The sequence below is a fragment of the Erinaceus europaeus genome, chromosome 1, assembly GCF_950295315.1.
Source record: "Erinaceus europaeus chromosome 1, mEriEur2.1, whole genome shotgun sequence".
Classification (NCBI taxonomy): domain Eukaryota; kingdom Metazoa; phylum Chordata; class Mammalia; order Eulipotyphla; family Erinaceidae; genus Erinaceus; species Erinaceus europaeus.
The window spans coordinates 27,947,153-27,966,155 of record NC_080162.1 but is presented as its reverse complement, the minus strand read 5'-3'; the positions used below and the strand labels follow the sequence as shown (position 1 = coordinate 27,966,155).

The 19,003-nt window shown below is 36.9% G+C and overlaps 1 protein-coding gene across 3 annotated transcripts in view; it reads right to left on the bottom strand.

Moving 5' to 3' along the window:
* The window catches only part of KCNMA1 (potassium calcium-activated channel subfamily M alpha 1), a 638,320-nt gene that overhangs the window by 150,109 nt on the left and 469,208 nt on the right, over positions 1-19,003 (bottom strand). For all 3 annotated transcript variants that reach the window (XM_060170921.1, XM_060170943.1, XM_060170877.1), the window contains exons 16-17: positions 9,894-9,980; positions 287-363 (exon numbers count right to left, since the gene is read on the bottom strand). In XM_060170921.1, the coding sequence (XP_060026904.1) occupies positions 287-363; positions 9,894-9,980 (164 nt within the window). The remainder of the gene's footprint in view (positions 1-286; positions 364-9,893; positions 9,981-19,003) is intronic.

Below are 19,003 nucleotides of genomic sequence, written 5' to 3'. Positions count from 1 at the left end.
TATGTTCGACTGGACACCTCTAACTAGGTATTGCATTAGAGTCAAGAAGTAGGAATTAGGTACTAGGTTCCCTGTTAGGTGTTGATGGTGGTGATTTTTCATCCTCTGCTCTAATAAAGTGAGGACAGGTATTTATTTCATGTCTCTTTAAACTGTTGGGTGAAACATAAACATATTCAAGAAAGCTCTTGATGTTTAGTGTTTCTTTGATAGGAAAGGGAGGAGGGAAATGAATTTGAGGGGTAAGAAGGAGAGGGAGGGAAGGGGGGAAAGAAGCACTACTTACGCCGTTTGCAGCCACATTTTTTTATTCTTTTGGGATCTGTGATGTCATCATGACAGGCCTTGCAGTAAAAAAATGCCCTGGAGAAAGAGAACGGAAAAACTGACACGTTTCATAATCCACCCAAATGAAATGAATACCACATTTCCTCCACTGTGGTGCCAAATTAATGAAACATGCCAGCACTAATTTCCTTTAATCTTTTGAAAGGTTTAGACATTTACAGACGGAAATGTTTGTTGCAAGACCATTTATTTCAAACACAGGACTCTGCAAGTTGAGTTAGTGTTTCTTTTAATAAACTTTCATTTGAAAAGGAACGGGGAGAAAGGTTACTGATCTGACCCACTGCATCTGCTCATTTGCCTTTCATTTCTCAGACCAGCATCAATTTAACTCATCAGAACACATGGACAGTCAGTCCTAGACTCTTAGTGGGGAAATAAAATTCATCTCTGAAATCCTCACAACCTAGCCATATACATATTAAGGGTAGTCCAAAGAAGATATTATTCAGTCAAATAAAAATATTAACCTTGTCACTCTGAAAGCACCTTTTTAGCTAACATGGGAGAAGTTGGGGGGGTGGTATTGTGAGTCAAGTGGTCTTCTGTCAAATTCAATCTCGGATTTCAGCCATAAGCTTTACTATAAAATTGTTTGGGCCAACTGCTATATCTTCCAGTCCTGAAAACATATAATAAATGAAGGATTTCTTCTTATTGTGGATCACAGTTCAGCTGACCACTGGAGGGGGTAGGCAGAGGGTATGACAGGGTTGCGTAAGTAGGAGACCTAGAGGAAGCAATCAATAAATAAGAGTCCCTCATCTGATTTAAATGTCAATATGGGATTACAACATGCATTGTCAGTATCAGTGAAAGTCTAGATGAAACAAAGTGTGATCATTCAAGCACTATTAGAAATGCATAGTGCCTAGAAGAATAGTACTCAAGAACCCTGCTCTCTTAATACCATGGAGGCCATAAAATCCAACAAGACAGTATTTGATATTTTTGGATATAGAGATTTAAAAATCTCTGGATTCCCACCAATCTCAGTATGAAATTAAGTACTAGTGATAAATAAGTTCTTTCCCTGGCTAGGGCTATACACAATTTTTGACCATTTCATTTCTAAATTCCTTTTCTATATTCTGCATGGGTTTTGTATTTATGATTGTCACTGGTTGAAAACCAATGCTAAGATTTCAGATCTGGAAGTGATCTGAGAGATCTTGTAGTCAAAGCCTCTGGGACTCAGTGTCCTCATCTGTAAATTGAGGAGGTTGTCATGACCTGCCTTAAGTCATTCAGTGCTGGAATTTGGCTGGCTCCAGGGATTCTAAGTCCAAGTCCAATGTTCTTTCTACCTTAGTAGCTCATATAACATTTCTTTAAATGCCAGTCTTAATGCATGTTACAAAAGAAAAGAGGTAGAGGAAAGAAAAGATAGTCGTTATTTTCTCTGAATGATAACGTAGCTAAGAATACAATCAATGGCTTAGCTTCCACTTAGGCCATTCTCCTGCTACTTGATGCTCTATACACAATAATAATAGCTGACAACTACATTGCAAAGCCTGTAAATCAGCTGCTATTCAAAATATTTTAGAAACAGTGTACTTGATGCTCAAATAATACCTTCAAGAAAGAAGTATAATTAATATCTCTCTCTCTCTCTCTCTCTCTCTCTCTCTCTCTCTCTCTCTCTGTCTCGTAATATAAAGAAGCAACCAAATAGAGGTGGAGAGGCCTGCCCAAGATCATAGAGCAAAGAATGTTGAAGGGTTGATATTCAGATCCACACAGTCTAGTTCTAGAGATCAAGCAATTAAACATACATTTGCTAAAAAGATAATGAAATGATGATAAATCTAACAGACTGATGAAAAGAAACATATAATGAAAACTATGTTATAAATTAAGGTTAGATACTAGAAGTGAAATACTCATAGGAGCCAAGCAGGTAAAGTTGATGAGGAAAGAGATGGTACTTTACTGAAGACAGATCACACATGGGAAAGTTAGACTATTTAAGGTCCACTTGATTTTTGCCCAGTTGTACTTTACTGCAAGTCTCTCTCTCTCTCTCTCTCTCTCTCTCTCTCTCTCTCTCTCTCTCTCTATCCCTACCTCCCCTCCTCCCTCCCTCTCTGTCTCTCAGATTTTTAAAGTTTATTTATTTATTTATTTATTTATTTATTATTGGATAAAGACAGAAATTGAAAAGGGAAGGGGAGACAGAAAGGAAAAGCGACAGAGAGATACCTACAGCCCTGTTTCAACACTTGTGAAGCTTTCCCCTTGCAGGTGGGAACCAGGGACTTGAACCAGATCTTTGTGCATTGCAATGTATGTGCTTAACCAGGTGCACCACCACCTGGCCCTGCAAGTATCCTTTTTTCCTCCAATCTCCTGTTCCTTTTTCATGTTCACCTAGCAAATCTCTCACTCTTAGCCTAACCTGAATAGCTAAGTGTAGCTAAGAAAGGAGACATAAAGGTGCTAATTGATTTCAACATAAATTGCTACATTAATAGTTTGCACCATGAATAAACAAAACTGCAATTTTCTTCTCTCCTGGACCAGAACTTCTCTCTGTTGTTCAGCACTCTCTTCTTGGTACCTAATATACTAGAAAGCTTCCCCAGGAAAGTAAAACCACAAACAAGGATTGTGTTTGTGACAGAGAGAAAACCCAGCCAAACTAAATAGAATAGTCAATAAGATACAACTTAAACAGTACCATCACCCTTCCCAGGGAAGAGCCACTCCAGTCTTATTAGCTATAGGCATCTAGGCTGGGAAGTGACTCTTTGCCATGTTAAGCATTCAGAGGAGTTTATGTTTGTACCACAGAATATAAAAAGGGCAGGCTTCATTTTAGAACCTATGTTTAGACCTTGTAAATTGAAAGTATAATTATAGCTATATCACATAATACACTTCTTCAACACTTCCCCTCCTAACACAACTTATAAGCAAAGAAGAAATTGAGCACTGTAGCTATAACATCACCTGGAAGTCAGTAGCAAAAGCCAACTTGAACACACACAAACAATGGGAATCAAACTATCAACTAAAGTATTCTAGAAAGTGAGCTATTATACAAATTAATTAAGATGATGAACCAGAGAAAAATATCAGAGAACGAATTTTGGAAACATATCACCAGAACACCCACAGAATTCACACACACTCAACAAAAGAAGTAGTTTCAAAATCAAAATAAAGTGATAAGATTATCAAAGCATAAATTCACCAAAGTGACTAAAAATCTGAAGGAAGAAATGCAAACATATTTACGTGGTATAAAAGACACTCTGAGCAGAGTTCAAGCTTGGTTAGAAAACCTTAGAAGTAGATTTAAATACAAAGAGGAGACAATTTTAGGATTAGAGGATAAAATGACCACAATCTCTAAAACAGAAGATAGAGGGGAAATGGAGTATAAAAAGTGAAATAACTTCATTACAAAGGTAAAGGTAATAATAACACAAATTTCAGAGAGGAAACTAGAGAGAAGGGAGCAAATAACGTACTCAAGGAAATAATAGCAGAAAATTTCAATACTACTGTGATTTCCAAAAACAGGAAAGCCTAGTACAAAAAAAGAAGGAAGGTGAAGAGTAGAAGGGAACAGGAGGAGGAGGAGGATGGGAAAAAGTAGAAGAAGAACTACTATAGGGAATTATCCATAAGAATTAGTGCAAAAATATTCAACAAAATCTTTGCTAATAGAATGCAAGAACATATCAAGAGAATAAGTCATCAAGACCAAGTGGGATTTATTCCACAGACACAGGGATAGTTCAACATATGGAAAACACTCAATGAAAAGAAGAGAAAAAAGTTACATGATTATATGAATAGATGCTGAAAAAGTTATTTGACAGGATTCAATACCTATTTGTGATAAAGAGCCTCAATAAAATAGTAGTAAAATGATCATTTATTAACATAATAAAAGCCATGAGCCAGCAAAGTAGTTCACCTAGATAATGTACCTACCATGTGTGCAACGTGGGTTCAAGCCCAGACTACACTACAGTGGAGGAAGATTAGGTGCTTATTGTCTTTCTTTCTTGTGTCTGTCTCTGTGTCTCTCTCTTAATCTGAAAAAGTCATCCTGAAACAGTGAAACCCTAGTGATGACAATAATAGTAACAACTAGTAATAATAATAATATCAACAGTAATAAATTATGGGCCTATATAACAAAATCTATGACTAACATCCTCAGTGATAAAAACCTGAAAATATCTTCCTTAAAGTCTAGAACTAGACAAGCATATCCATAATCACTATTACTATTCAAATAGTACTAGAAAGCCTTGCCAGAGCAATCATGCAAGAAAGAGATATTATATGAATCTAAGTTAGAAAGAAATAAGTTCAGCTACTACTATTTGCAGATGATATGATACTAATATACATAGAAAAATCTGAAGACTCAACCAAAAAACTACTAGAGTCTCTGAGTAAATTGATAGGATACAAAATCATTATACACAAATCTGTGGCATTTCTATGCACACACACAAAAAAAAAGACTCAGAAAAAAGTGGAATAAATTAAGCAATCTCAGTGCCAAGCAGTTTGCACTGTGCAAGGTTGCAGGTTCAAGTCCCTGGTCCCCACCTGCAGGGTGGAAGTTTCACAAGTGGTAGAGCAGGACTTCAGGTGTCTTTCTGTCTCTCTCCTTCTCTGTCTCCCCTTCCCTTCTCAATTTCTCTCTGTCTCTACCTAATAATAAAATAACTAAAAACATTTAAAAATTAAGCAATCTCAGTTATAACTGAATAAAGAAAGATGAAATACCTTGGAATAAATTTAGTAAATGATGTGAAAGAACTGTACACTGAGAACCATAGGACACTGTTAAATAAAAAAGCAGAGACAATGAAATAAATGTAAGGATGTCCCATGTTCAAGGTCAGGAGAATAAATATCACTGAAGTGGTCACTTCCGCTAAAGCAATTTAATAGAACCAATTCAATATCTATCAAAAATTTCAACAGCACTCTTCAAATAAATTGAATAAACATTTCTTAAATTTGTGTGGAACAGTAAACAGCAATTAATAACCAGGTTCAAGACTTCTACCCTCCCCCCCCCCTCTCTGTGTGTGTGTGTGTGTGTGTGTGTGTGTGTGTGTGTGTGTGTCTCTCAAGCTCTATTTAAAGACTACAAAGTCTGACAGAGTCATGTGGGACCCCTATGTACTGGAAGAGATTTGATGCTGCATAGATTTGATGCTGCATTGTCTTTCTCTCTCTGTCTGAGGAAAAGTCAGCCTGGGCCCTAGTCAGGGAGTCCTGGGATTTCCACATAGACATGATGTGCCTAGACCTCTAACTGATCCCTCTCACCACTGTCACTGGTCATCTACATCAGGAACAACATAATGGATCCCTCTGTGGGCCCCTATCAGAACTGGCCCTCATTGTGAATCAAGAATGGTAGGGAATGTTCCACTCTCTGGAGGGAGGTTGGATAGCATACTCTACCTATCACCTGAGGAATATGGGCCCTGAAATTGGCACAGCCTGGAATGTTCCTAGCTGTGACCATGGAATGTCAGCTCAGACCTTCAGGGATGCAGAGGTTACATAGGCCCCAGTGCTGGATATGGGCCCCAGATCAGATAGATGGGGTTTCCAGTTAACAATATTTACATACTTTTCCAATATTTGGGAGCTACTCTCTTCCCTGATCCAGCTTTCTGGTCATTTTTCCAACTATGACACCATCCTCCCAGACAATAGCTTAGATCAACTGCATATTGGATGTCAGGTGCAGGCAAAAACTAGTTGGATCATGGGCCCCTTGGAATATACTTAAAATAGATCTACTATCTTTTCCTAAATGAAGACCCTAAATCTCCATCCACAGTATTTTTGCCTTTAGGTTCATAATTTGTCAACAATTTGCTCCCTTTTCTGTCTTAACTCTTTTTCAGCCACCAGGTTCCAGATGATATACCATGATGTCAAACGGACTTCCCAGGGAAGATGATCCCACCATGTGTCCTGGAGCCCCACCTCCCTAGAGCCCCGCCCCACTAGGGAAAGAGAGAGATAGGCTGGAAGTATAGATTGACCTGTCAGCACCCATGTTCAGTGGAGAAACAATTACAGAAGCCAGACTTCCACCTTATGCACCCCATAATGAGCCTGGGTCCATACTCCCAGAGGGATAAAGAATAGGAAAGCTATCAGGGGAGGATATGTGATACGGAGTTCCAGTGGCGGGAATTATCCCTCCTATCTTATGGTCTTGTCAGTGTTTCTGTTTTATAAATAAAATGCCCTTTAATTGAAAACACATAAATAAGTAACAGTTCAACAACAAAGTAAGAAACCTGAGAAAATGGTGGGCAAAATATCTGAATAGACAGCTCTCTAAAGAAGACATATAGATGGCCCACAGACATTAATGCTCCACACATTAAAATTAAAACAATGTGAGATACTATCTCATGCCTGTGAAGATGTCTTACATCAACAAAACTAGAAATGACAAGTATTGGCAAGGACATGGAGAAAAAAAAAAAAAACCTGATATATTGCTGGTGGAAATCCAAACTAGAAACCCAACGGAAAACATTATGGAGAGTCTACAAATTAGAATGGAAATACTTTATAATCCAGTAATACTACTTCTAAGCACATTGCCAAAAACATGAAAACAATCATTTGTGGTTTTGGAGAGTGGCACATCTCTCCAGATAAGAGAGAATATTACCATGCAGAAGGACCTGGTCCCCACCTGCAAGGAGAAGCTTCATCAGTGGTGGAACAGTGCTGCAGGTATCTACCCTTCTCTCTCTCTCTTTCTATCTCTCCCCTTTATCTCTCTTCCTCTCCTCTATCTCTTCCTATCCCTGTCTCTATTAACAGACCAGCAGGAATGACAGAATCATGCAGGCACTGAGCCCCAGTGATAAATCTGGTGTCAAAAAAATACTAATTTGAAAGAAAGAGCACACTCCTATGTTCATATTTACACCATTCACAACAGCCAAGTGTGAAAACAGACTAAATGCCAAGATGACTGAAAAGAATTTATGGGCTATATATTTGATGGGATACTATTCTTTAATTAAAAATATGAAAGTGCATTGTTTAGAGCATAATGAATGGAATTGAAGGTGATGGTGCTAAATAGATAAAAATCTAAAAGGGATGGTAGTTTCCCTCATATGTGGAATATAAATAACAAAATTTTTTTTAAAAAGCTTGTCAAAAAAAACATACAAAAAAGTAGCCAAAATGTCCCTTAGACTTCACGAGAACTCTATAATGGTTATTAGAGGCAGAAGAACGGGTTTTGGTGGTAGATGCAGAGATACAACATAAATGAGTATGAAAAAGACCACTCAAATCTTACAATTTTGTCAGCCACTGTCAAATCACTAACAACAATAATTTTTAAAACGATTATGACTTCTTCATTTTAAAAAATAACTAATTTACAGATTTTAAAATGTGACTCAAAAAAGCCATGTCTTCAGGTCAAACTGGGTACATCAGAAACCACTTTAAAATTCCTGTATTAAAGACTATGCTCCAAGATAATTTAAAAAGAGACTTAGTCCAAAGAACAAGGGAGCAAAGTTTCCAAATTCCCATCCCAAAGATAAAAGACTGCTATAAGAAAGTCTCATTCCTCTTTTTCTGGAACATTGTATCTGAAAGTCTCTACAAGCTTGTATCCATTACCTTTTTTTGTTGCTCTTTTGCAGCAGAGGGTGCAAACTCAATATTCAATCATCATAATCTATTTTTCCATTTTTACAAAACTTGTTTAGTTTCATTCAAGTCTCCAATGTCCTTTCTGTGTTTTTCTGCAGTCTTCATCTATTTAAAATTCCCTAAATGACAGTATTTGCTCTGACACATCACATACCACGAAAAATTACAGGCTGGTGTTGTAGCTGATTGTGTCAGCATGTATTTGTGAATATCATAAAGCACTGAAATGAGACATCTTGCACTCCCTAGTATAGGAGGTAATTTGTTTCTTTGGACTGCCTGGTATTTGTGACATTCATTAGTGTGAGAAGAATAGGAAACAGAATTACACAAATGGGATGTTCATGTTATATTTGCTATCTGGGAGGCACATGTGATCTATAGTGCTGCTTGTGCTCCCCAGCCTCCTCTAAGTGGTGCTGAGATGATGCTTCATGTTTTTAAGTCTTGCGTCTGAATTTGAAGATAACCTTTTCTTCCCAGAGAAACTAGCTGGAGTTTTAATTCAGTTCACCCCATTTTCCTCTTGCATGTGAACCCAGTTCTCAGGATAGTCAGAAAGCACAGTAAGGATCCATGAATGGGGTAAGGATTTCCTTTCATACAGATGAATAATTGCAACCCTTTCTAAATTTGAATAAATTCAAATCATTAAATAGATCAGACTTAATGGTCTCTTTTTACAATCTTATTTATTTTCTTAAAATATATTTTCCCATAGTCAAAGCTTAACTGCTACAACTTTCTGAGATAGAGATAAAGAGAGAGAGAGAGATAAAAAGAGAGAGAAAGAGAGAAGTAAAGACATTACAGCAGCAAAGTTTTCTCAAGCATGGAAGAGGCAGTATTCAATCCTAGGTTACAAATATTACAAAGCAAGAGCACTATCTAGATAAGAAAGTTTTTAATTTATATATGATATGTTTGCAAGAGTGGATGAGGAAGAAGAAAATAATAAGTAAAATAATAAAGAATGTAGAACTTCTAGCATAGACTTAAACTTGAGTAGGGAATCATTAAATGAAGATAAATTCTTAAATAAATAAGTATAGACCTTTACAAGTTATAAATTATTTATGATGTTTCATAGAGCATTGTTGAGTGACCTGTCTGGTCATTGAGTCTCATTTTCTGATAGTAATTTTCCCTAGTTCATAGACTATAATCAAATATAGCAAGACTCCATGGCATTATGAAAAAAAAAACCCTATGGTTTCCTAGTATGATTAAATAATTTTAGGGAAATAAGAGTATAATAAAACATTAAAGCCTGTGAATTCCTGGGTTGTGCCTAGAGAAATTTAAGAAATGGTTCTGGTAACTTCAACCACTTACCTATAAGGTTATAATTTGAAGTCTAGTCAGTTTATAAATTAATTTAAATTTAAATTAATCTAAAATTAATTCAAATCCTTAAGATTGCATTTGGCACTTATATTAGGAACTTTAAGTTTCTTAAGTAAATTTTTCCAGATGATATTAAGTTAAAGGACCAGACAAAGAGCCAGTCATACTACATTACACTGTTCTGGGTCATCAAGAATTAGAATGACTTTGAGCAGTCACTTCAACTTTCTGGGCCTCAGTTTCCTTCCTTGTAAGATAAAGATAACTCCGCTCACAGCTCTGTTATTATTATTCTAATTCCAAGATGTGAAATTGATGATGCAAAAAGGATTTTACAGAAGCATTTGAAAAAAATATCTTGTTCATGATTTTTGCACCTCTAAACATGTTGAGAAGTTTTGGGTTTAGGTCTCTGTACACATAAAAGCCAGAATGCCCACCTCACAAGATCAAGATATTTATGACTGGGTCAGAAAGAAAGGAAGGCAAAAATGAACTCTTACCTTTTCACTTCTTTGGCATCACTTGCGATGAAAAATCCTAAAGTACCTTCTTGGATCTTAAGATGGTTTCCAGGGTTAATTAATATACTGCTCAGTGAACAAAAACAAAGAAAGAAGGCACATTTATGAAATTACAATCTGAATAAAATCTTGAAGACTACACCACAGTGTTAATATTATAGGGGCCCCACTAGTCCAATGCTTTCCCCAGAAATTTTTGTCCAAACAGTCTAATGTCCACTTCCCACATGTTTAGCCATGATTAATTTCCAGGTTGATATTTTCATTAGTGAAAACTGAAAAAAAAAAAGTCTAGGCTTTAGGATTAGGTTTGTATAATGGCACTGCCATTTGGACTTCTGTTTTGAAGTACAGTTGTTAATAATATATTCCTTTGAGAATTGCTCTTGATGGTTAATTTGACTATTATTGTTCTAGCAAAACTGCTGCCAGACCAAATTTCCATTAGATGCCGTGGCATCTAATGGGACCCCTATAGGCATACAGAAACATAAATGTATACACACGACATATTACTGAAGGGAATGGTACAAGACACTTGCAACTAGTGCAGAAGCAAACAGAACAACTGTATGACAGTGATAAGATATGGGAGTAGGCTTCATGTACAACCTGTGGAGAAAGAACTGAATCTATTTGGACAGTAAAAAAAAAATGATGCCAGAAGTCGGAAATACTTAATGATTCCAGTTTGCTGTTTACAAAAGTGTATAGGAGTATTTGAATTTAAACAAGGTGTGTCTAGTACATCCTGACTGAAGCTAATTGTAATGAAAAAATAATTGCAAATTACCCCTATAAAAACTTCACATTCTAGGAAAACAAGAACCTAAATATCTTCCTATTTCAAAGTAGAATAAACATATTAGCTGGCCAAACGATGTTGAAATTAAGATAAATATATCTTAATCTAACAAATAAAATAGACACATTTAATTGTCCCCAGATCAAAAGCAGAATGCAGGGATGTCTTACACAGAGAATGATAGGAAGCTTCAGATTTAATAGACATGGAATTTCAGTACTCTAATAGGAACAGCAAAGACACTCTTTGATCTGATAAACTAGTGTTTAAAGTAATATAGGCTGGCATCAGGCTAAAGGAAATTCTCATCCATCTAAAACTATCTAAGGAGAGGCTGGTGATTATCATTTTTTTTTGTCTACTGGTAAAAACCATCTTAGCAAAAATATATGTTAATCACCATCCTCTCTTTAGATAGCTTTAGACAGATGATAACTTCCTTAAGCCTGATACCAAACTATGTTGACAGCAAGAAATAAACCCTGTGTAACAAATTATTAATACTAAATAAAGAGCCCATGAAGATTCTTCTCTAGAACCTCAGGTTACAGTGAGGTTCCTCAGAAGTCCAGGAAGGAATCGACCTCAATACTAGCCCAGCTGCTAATAGGCAGAAGCCCTGTATTGGCATCTATTGTACAACCCTCTACCAACTCTACACATTTTGAATAGCCCACTGGCTTTTCACAATCATGAGGGAAAACAGTTGCTGCTTACACAACTGGATATAATATAGATTGATTCCCTTTTCAAAGACTTTTGGGGGAAACAGAAGTATATATCTAGCACATTTTCTTACCTCCTTTCTTGTATCATGGCACTTAGATGCCCTGGTTCTCAGAAATTGACTACTGCTTTCAGAATATTACTGAGTAGCTGCCTGGTAATAGATAAGTCACTTCACCTCCCTAGAACTTGATGCTCTCACCTACCAAATAAGCATGTAAGCCATCACAGTCTTTCCCCATAGAACTGAAATTACACAAAGAGGATTAATGCATGTTGGCTATTGCTACTTTTATCATGTCTTGTTGCAAAATAAGTCAAAAGTATATTTAATTTTCAGTGGAATTAGAAGAGTTATTTTGACTGCCCATTTAAAATAGAATAGTTTCTTCTCAAAATACCCTATCCATAATGAAATGAAGTTACTGGGCAAAGAACTGTTCTCTAAAATAACACACAAGGACATATACAAAAATTTCCATGCACTTCTAGAATCTAAATTTCTTATAAATTAGAAAGATCTACATTTGTTATCTCCTTAAGTAGGATTACAAAAAAAAAGTAAAAAAAGTGTATTGTGATTTCAAAATCTAGGTGATGTATATGCATGAAAAAGACTCGCAGAGAGTCCTGCTTCTCTTTTTCATGGCATGTGCCTCATTAAGTGCACCCCAGTGGTCAAGCCCACTTCCTCATGGTGAGAATACAATGAAAAGTTTCTTTTCATTTCTTTTATTGTTTATCAAAATAATAAGAATCACCCTAAGTGAGAAACAGAGGTTTATTCTAGAAACTGTAACTTGAGATAAAGTAGCAGAGTCTTAACTTGTTTTAATTAAGCCAGTGTTGTGAAGAGGAAAGATTTGGAGCACTGCTGTAAGGCAGATTTGTGTCCAAGTCTTAGGTTTGTTGCCAGTGCTGGTTAGACAGGCAGGTACATGCTCAGGTTCTGGTCTCGAGCATGTGAATGCTAAGCATAAGGGAAGCTTTACTTTTCTCAGTTGTAAAATGGGGAGAATAATCATTAGCTTACAGCGTTGGCTAAGAGAATTGAATCATATACTAAGGTTTGTGTGAGTTCCATATAGTTGGTCCTTATTACATATTATTAATAGCAAGCAAGGTAATTAAATGAATTAAAGTAATTAAATAAATTAAAAGTCAGAAATAGCCTCTCATGGCATCACAGCACTCAGTTTTATCACCGATGCTACTAACTGTCCAGCAGGTGTCCTAATTGTAGTGAAAGGACCTTGAACTGATTCCAAATTCCAAGATGTAGTATCCCTGTCCAACATCTGGAAACATGCTCATATTCATTGACTTCTCATTGTACAATAAAGTATCTCACTGTTCCTTAAGCTTTGTGGCCAAAAGCATATCCATCGACGTCACTGATTCTAAGATTTCTTCTTGTTCTTTGTTTTTTTTTTTTTAATTATCTTTATTTATTGGATAGAGACTTCCAGAAATCTAGAAGGGTGGGGAAGATAGAGAGGAAGAGAGACAGAGAGACACCTGCAGCCCTGCTTCACCATTTGCAATGCTTTCCCCCTGCTGGTGGGGACTGGGGGCTCGAACTCTGGTCCTTGCCCATGGTAACCTGTGCGCTCAACCAGGTGCGCCACCACCTGGCCCCTCTCTTGTTCTTTGGATAAGAATGCTATTTAAATCATCTCCATTTGAGGTATGAGGATGCATCATTTGTGGCTATCCAGATCAGACTAAGACATTCTTCTGCATATGAATCAAAGAATTAAATTTTTTTTAAATAATGAAAAAAACAGTATTTTTTCCCCTCCAGTTTTACTGCTGGGGCTTGGTGCTGCACTATGAATCCACTGCTCCTGGTGGGAATTTTTTCCATTTTATTGGATAGTACAGAGAGAAATTGAATGGGGAAAGGGGTATAGAGAGGGGAAGAAAAAGAGAGACACCTGCAACCTGTTTAACTGCTTGTGAAGTGTACACTCTGTGTGGAGTGGGACTCTACTAAGACTTTGTGATTAGTACTATGGGTACTTAACCAGATGTGCCACAGCCCAGTCCCCAAAAGAAAGAAATTTTGATACATGAAGATGGCCATTGTGCTTAGTTTCATTCGTACAACTTAAGGCTGGGTAAATAAGCAAAAGAGCCTCTAGAGGAACATGACATATGATATATTTTATGTAAGAGTACCAAGTTTCAAACACTTCTTAAGGAAGTGTAATATTCTTTTTAGTACTTTAGATATGAAGTCTTCTATGATGGGCCTAGACCTCTAAAAGATCCCTCTCTCCACTGTCACTGGTCATCTCCATCAGGAACAACATAATGGACAACTGTGTGGGCCTCTACAGGACCTTGCCATCAATGTGATCAACAATGGTAGGTAGGGGCTGTCCCATTCTCTGAGGGGAGGCTGGGTCAACATACTCTGTCACTCAAAGAAGACAGAACCTACAATAAGTGCAGCCTAGAATGTTCTTAGCTATGACTACAGAATGCAAGCTCAGACCTACAGGGAAGGAGAGGTTACACAGGCTCCTTTGCTGAATATGGGTCCCATATTAAATCAATGGAGTTTACAGTTAACAATATTTATAAACTAATCCCATATTTGGGAGCTACTGTTTTCCCTGATGCAGCTTTCTAGTCCTATTTCCAATTCTGACACCATCTCCTCAGACAATACCTTTGGCCCATGTGCATGTTAGCTGTCAGGCTCAGGCAAAAATTAGTAAAGCCCCTTGGAACATACCTAAAATAGACTTCCTAGCTTTTTCCAAAATGGAGACCTCCAAACCTCATCTGCTATATTCTTGCCTTTAGGTTCTTGATTACTTAACAATTTGTTCTTCTTTATATCCCTCACTGCTTTTCAGTCACCAAGTTGCAGATGCTACCATGATGCCAACCTGACTTCCCTGGGCAGAAGACATCACCAATGTGTCCATTAAGGAAAGACAGAGATAGGCTGGAAGTATGGATCAACTGGTCAGTGGCCATGTCCAGCAGAGAAACAACATCAGAAGGCAGACCGTCCGCCTTCTGCACCCCATAATGATCCTGGGTCTATGCTCGCAGAGGGATAAAGAATAGGAAAGCTTCCAATGGAGAGGATGGAACTCTGGTGGTGGGAATTGTACCTCTCTTATCCTAAGGTCTTGTCTATCATTATGAAGTCAATAAAAAAAATAAAGAAAGAGAAATGAAGTATAGAGAGTTAAAACAAAGTATTAATCTCATTACATTTGAAAGAATCAAAAGGAGCCTTAAAACATTTGCTTATTGCAAAGTGCCTACTACTCTTAATATTTCTTTTTTGCCTCCGAGTAGGAAGACACAAATCTTCACAATGATCTTTGATCTCTTAAAAGACTATTCTCTTTTTTTTTTCTTTTTGCTTTGTTTTGTTCTTTTGACTGCCAAAAGTATTTTTCTTTGAATTTTTAAATCACTCTCTGGTCTCAACCTTATCTAGATCTCTAACTTATCAGAGATACACTTCAAGATATGTGCCATGTGAAGATTCAAATAAATCCCATAGATCAATTAACAAAATTTCATTAGAGACACCTTCTTGGCAGTAGTGGACTTTTCCTCATTTCAGAAAATCTATTAATCACCCTCTTTCCTCTCTGACCCTGTAAAAACATTATGTGACAGTTGGCGGCAAAGAACTAATGTGGTCCTTTCCCCAAGGATAGTTGCTCTCTTTTTTCTCCTAGACTACATTTGTAGTTCCTCACCTACTATATAGGGCAAATACATTCTTAGTATTTTCTATTGGAAACTCACAGGTGAACAAAGGAAGTAAATGCACAATCATCTTTGATTTCCTTTTTTTGCAGATAAGTTTCTTATATCAGCAAGCTTAGAGCTCTGCATGTTACAGGTACTTCCCAATTAACTGTTGAATGAATGAAAAACAAAGTCATTGGTCTCAGTCCCAAACATGTTCCTTTTTTTCTCTGGTAAGGAGATAGGCAGTCACAATCATTCTTTCAAAGACCAAGTTGTATTTCCCACCAGTCAGCCTTACTATGGGAGTGCCACAGCACCTCTAGGGAGTTGTCAAATCAGCTAAAAAAAAATCCCAGGTACATTATGTAAAGGTGTCTAGTTTGCATGGTTTCCAGAAATTGTAATTTAGGAATTGAAGCAATTTATTTCAATCCTGAAAACATAGTTTACTTAGAAGTGAAATATTCTTTCCTTAATAATAAGGCACAGTGAAGTGGTTACAAAGCTTAGTTCAGGCAGTAATATTTACTGTAAGATTCCTCCAGCAGAGGAGGTCAAGGTTTCAAGTTACATAGCATTCTTCTGTATATCTTCTTTTAAAATATTTTATCTGTTTGTTTGTTTAATTATTGGATAGAAACAAATTGAGAAAGAAAGAATGGGGATATAGAAAGTGAGAGAGACAGAGAGACCCCTGCAGCACTACTTGACCACTCTTGAAGCTTCCCCCTTTCAGGAGGGGACTGAGGACTTGAACCAGGTCCTTGAGCATTGTAACATGTGCACTTTACCAGGTGCACCACCACTGGGTCCCTTTGTTGTGTGTATTTTGCTAAACTTTGGCCAGGTTGGAAATATAGGACTTGATAGACCATGTAATTTATTACTTTTTCCTAAAAATGTATGCATAAAAATCTCAAGGGGTGCTAGTGGTCCTTTCTTTAAGCATAACAAGCTTTGTCTGCTGATTTTGCAGACAAACAATGATTGATAATTCTACTCAAAGAAATTTTATGTATTATAGGTCAATCTTACAGGTATGTATTTTTCTCCCCCCCACCTCAAATTTTGGTAGGTGTAATGTACCATTCCACAAGTAATAACAAAAATACTACTTACATAAAAATACAGTTTATACTTGATAAGATGTCAATTATATCTGTGTCTAGCAAGCTAACGGGACTTCATTAACTAAACCAAGAAAATAAGAGCCATCTAAGGCTTCAGTTCAATTATATACCCATATGAATTATATCACTGGAAAGTGGCCTCTTTGACCACACAAGATCTTATACGATTGCTATCAAGTGGGTCTTTGAGCCAATTATTTCAACTCTCAGCAAGCAAAACTGCCCTGCAGTTTATGGGCTGTGTTAGGACGCAGCCTACAGAAGTCACAAATCTCAAATCTTACTGTCTTTCTGGAACTTTTCATTCTTCTGGGCTTTAAACATATATGTTGCCCTAAGTCCCACACAACTAGACACACACTTTTACTTAACAAATATATGTAGAAGACACAGTTGTGTTTTCCATGCTTCGATATAGGTGTGCCTGGTTCACTTATACAGAAACAGCAAAATAAAGATTGCTCCCAGCAAGTTGGACTCAAATGACTTCCATTCAGGCCTGCCAATGGTATGGGCAAAGACTTTTTTTCAGTCTGAATTCATCTCAGTAATTTTAGAAATGGTACTTGAAATACATATTTTACACATAAGGACACTGGTGGCCATATAAGATGAGAAATAGTTCATTTTGGAAAAGTAATGCTGAATACTTGGTTCTGGGAGCAAGCCGTGTCATTTTCTGGTACACCTTAGGACAAGTCATGCCTACATCACAACATGCCTTCACCACAAAATAAAAGGACTCAAAGGCCAAAATCCAATAGCAGAGGTGCAACCACTGTGGACCTTTGGAGATGCAAAGTGTTGCAGTAACTTCTCGCAGTTGGATCATATCAATAATACCAAACTGACAGGAAGCCACCTCTATTGTCACACATATACTCAAGAAATCACATAAGAATCTGACTTTGGAAAGAATTTCATACACAAACACACACACACACACACACACACACACACACACACACACACACACACTTATAAACATAAACATGTGACAGTGACTCCAGCCACAAAGAAAAACAACTCTTGAGATATGATCAAGTAAACATCTCAACAGTTTTTTTCCCCACTATATTGTCTTACATAACCCATTATTGAAAACCTACACTAAAAATATTACTCCCCCTCCCCCAGGAACCTTGTCATGCTTCATGCAACATAAAACAGCAGCAAACAGGGTGAAGTCACACGGTGAATGTTGAGACACTTGTAAAGAAAATGCCCAAACACACTAGGAAAAATAGGTAAACCATGAGTTCTTATCCATGACCAGAACCCATTCGTAAGTCAAATATGACAGTTTCCATAGGGGTCTTTATTGAGTACTACCCAAGAAATAAAATATGAAAAATGTTCTCATCAAAATAGATAGAAGGAATAAAAGAATTAAGTGTTAGGGCTTGGTCTCTGTTTTGTGGATAAAAGGCTAAAAATTCTGCTTTACAAACTGGGAAGTGAACACAGGGAGGAGGAAGAGATTATGGGGGTGGTGCAGGAATGTGGATGAGGAATGTAGACAAATGGTACCACAAAGTCTGTTGGACACTAAGACACAGCAGGACAGAACAGAAACAGACATCAAGGGTTGGAGAGACATGTCCTCCTTTTCATCTTAAATATCACTGGTTCCCATCATTGGTGCCATGACTGAAAACAGGATTGTATTTTTTTTAGGTTTCCTGCAAAGAAGTTAGTGCGTCATCCAAAAGAATCAATAAATCAAACAAGAAAAGCAATATGCTACTTTCAAAATTTTATGTACTCTAGTTGGAGAGGGGTTCATATACAAATATACATATATATATATATATATATATATATATATCAAACAGGGGGATGATATTATATATACACATACACAGATATGTATGTGTATATATAATCTCTGTCTTCCTGAGTTCTTGGCAAATGGTTAGTCCTGTGGTTAGAAGTGAAGGTAGAGGGTGGAGGTTGGGAGGAAAGTTACGAAGAGTGCATACCGCTTTCGGCTTCTGCAAAACGACAAGAAAAGAATTTAAAATCAAACAATTTGATAATAAATTGACTGACACCAGAAGGAAAGAAGGAATAAAACCTTTGTTTCAAACCATTTGAAGGATGCATGTGAAAACAAGGTTTTCCAGCAAAGCATGGAAACAGTATCATGGGGGAAACAACAAAGGAGGAAGTTCAACAGATTGGAGGTGAAAGGATGAAAAGTAGAAGCAGGAGTCTTTAAATTTTAACACCTGGTCATTCAGAAAAATGTAGAAAAGATTAAATTTTTAAAATTAAGAAAAAAATCAAATTATTATCTAGGAAGGGTTGAAAATTCAACTCTTTGATACATGAATATTGTGTTTGTAACTCTATATTATCTCAGAGGCATGATCCACATTCCCTCAAACACACCTTTTTCCACAAGAACCAATGTGCTTCCACACTGAGACCAAGCCACATTTGAGGATTAAAGCTGGTAGCTGCACACACAAAGCCAAAGCAAATCCAAACAAGTTCTGTTGCCTTTTTCTTAATTAAAAAAGAAATACATATCTAAAAGCCACCTCTATTGGTATATAAGACTTTCTTGAAAACATCTCAGATGTGTAAATTAATTGGAGGACGCAAAAAAGATAAGACTGTTTTCAGGGAGATTTCTAAATTATTATTCTTATGATGGTGACGACAGATTCAGATTGAACTATTAATGGTCTTTT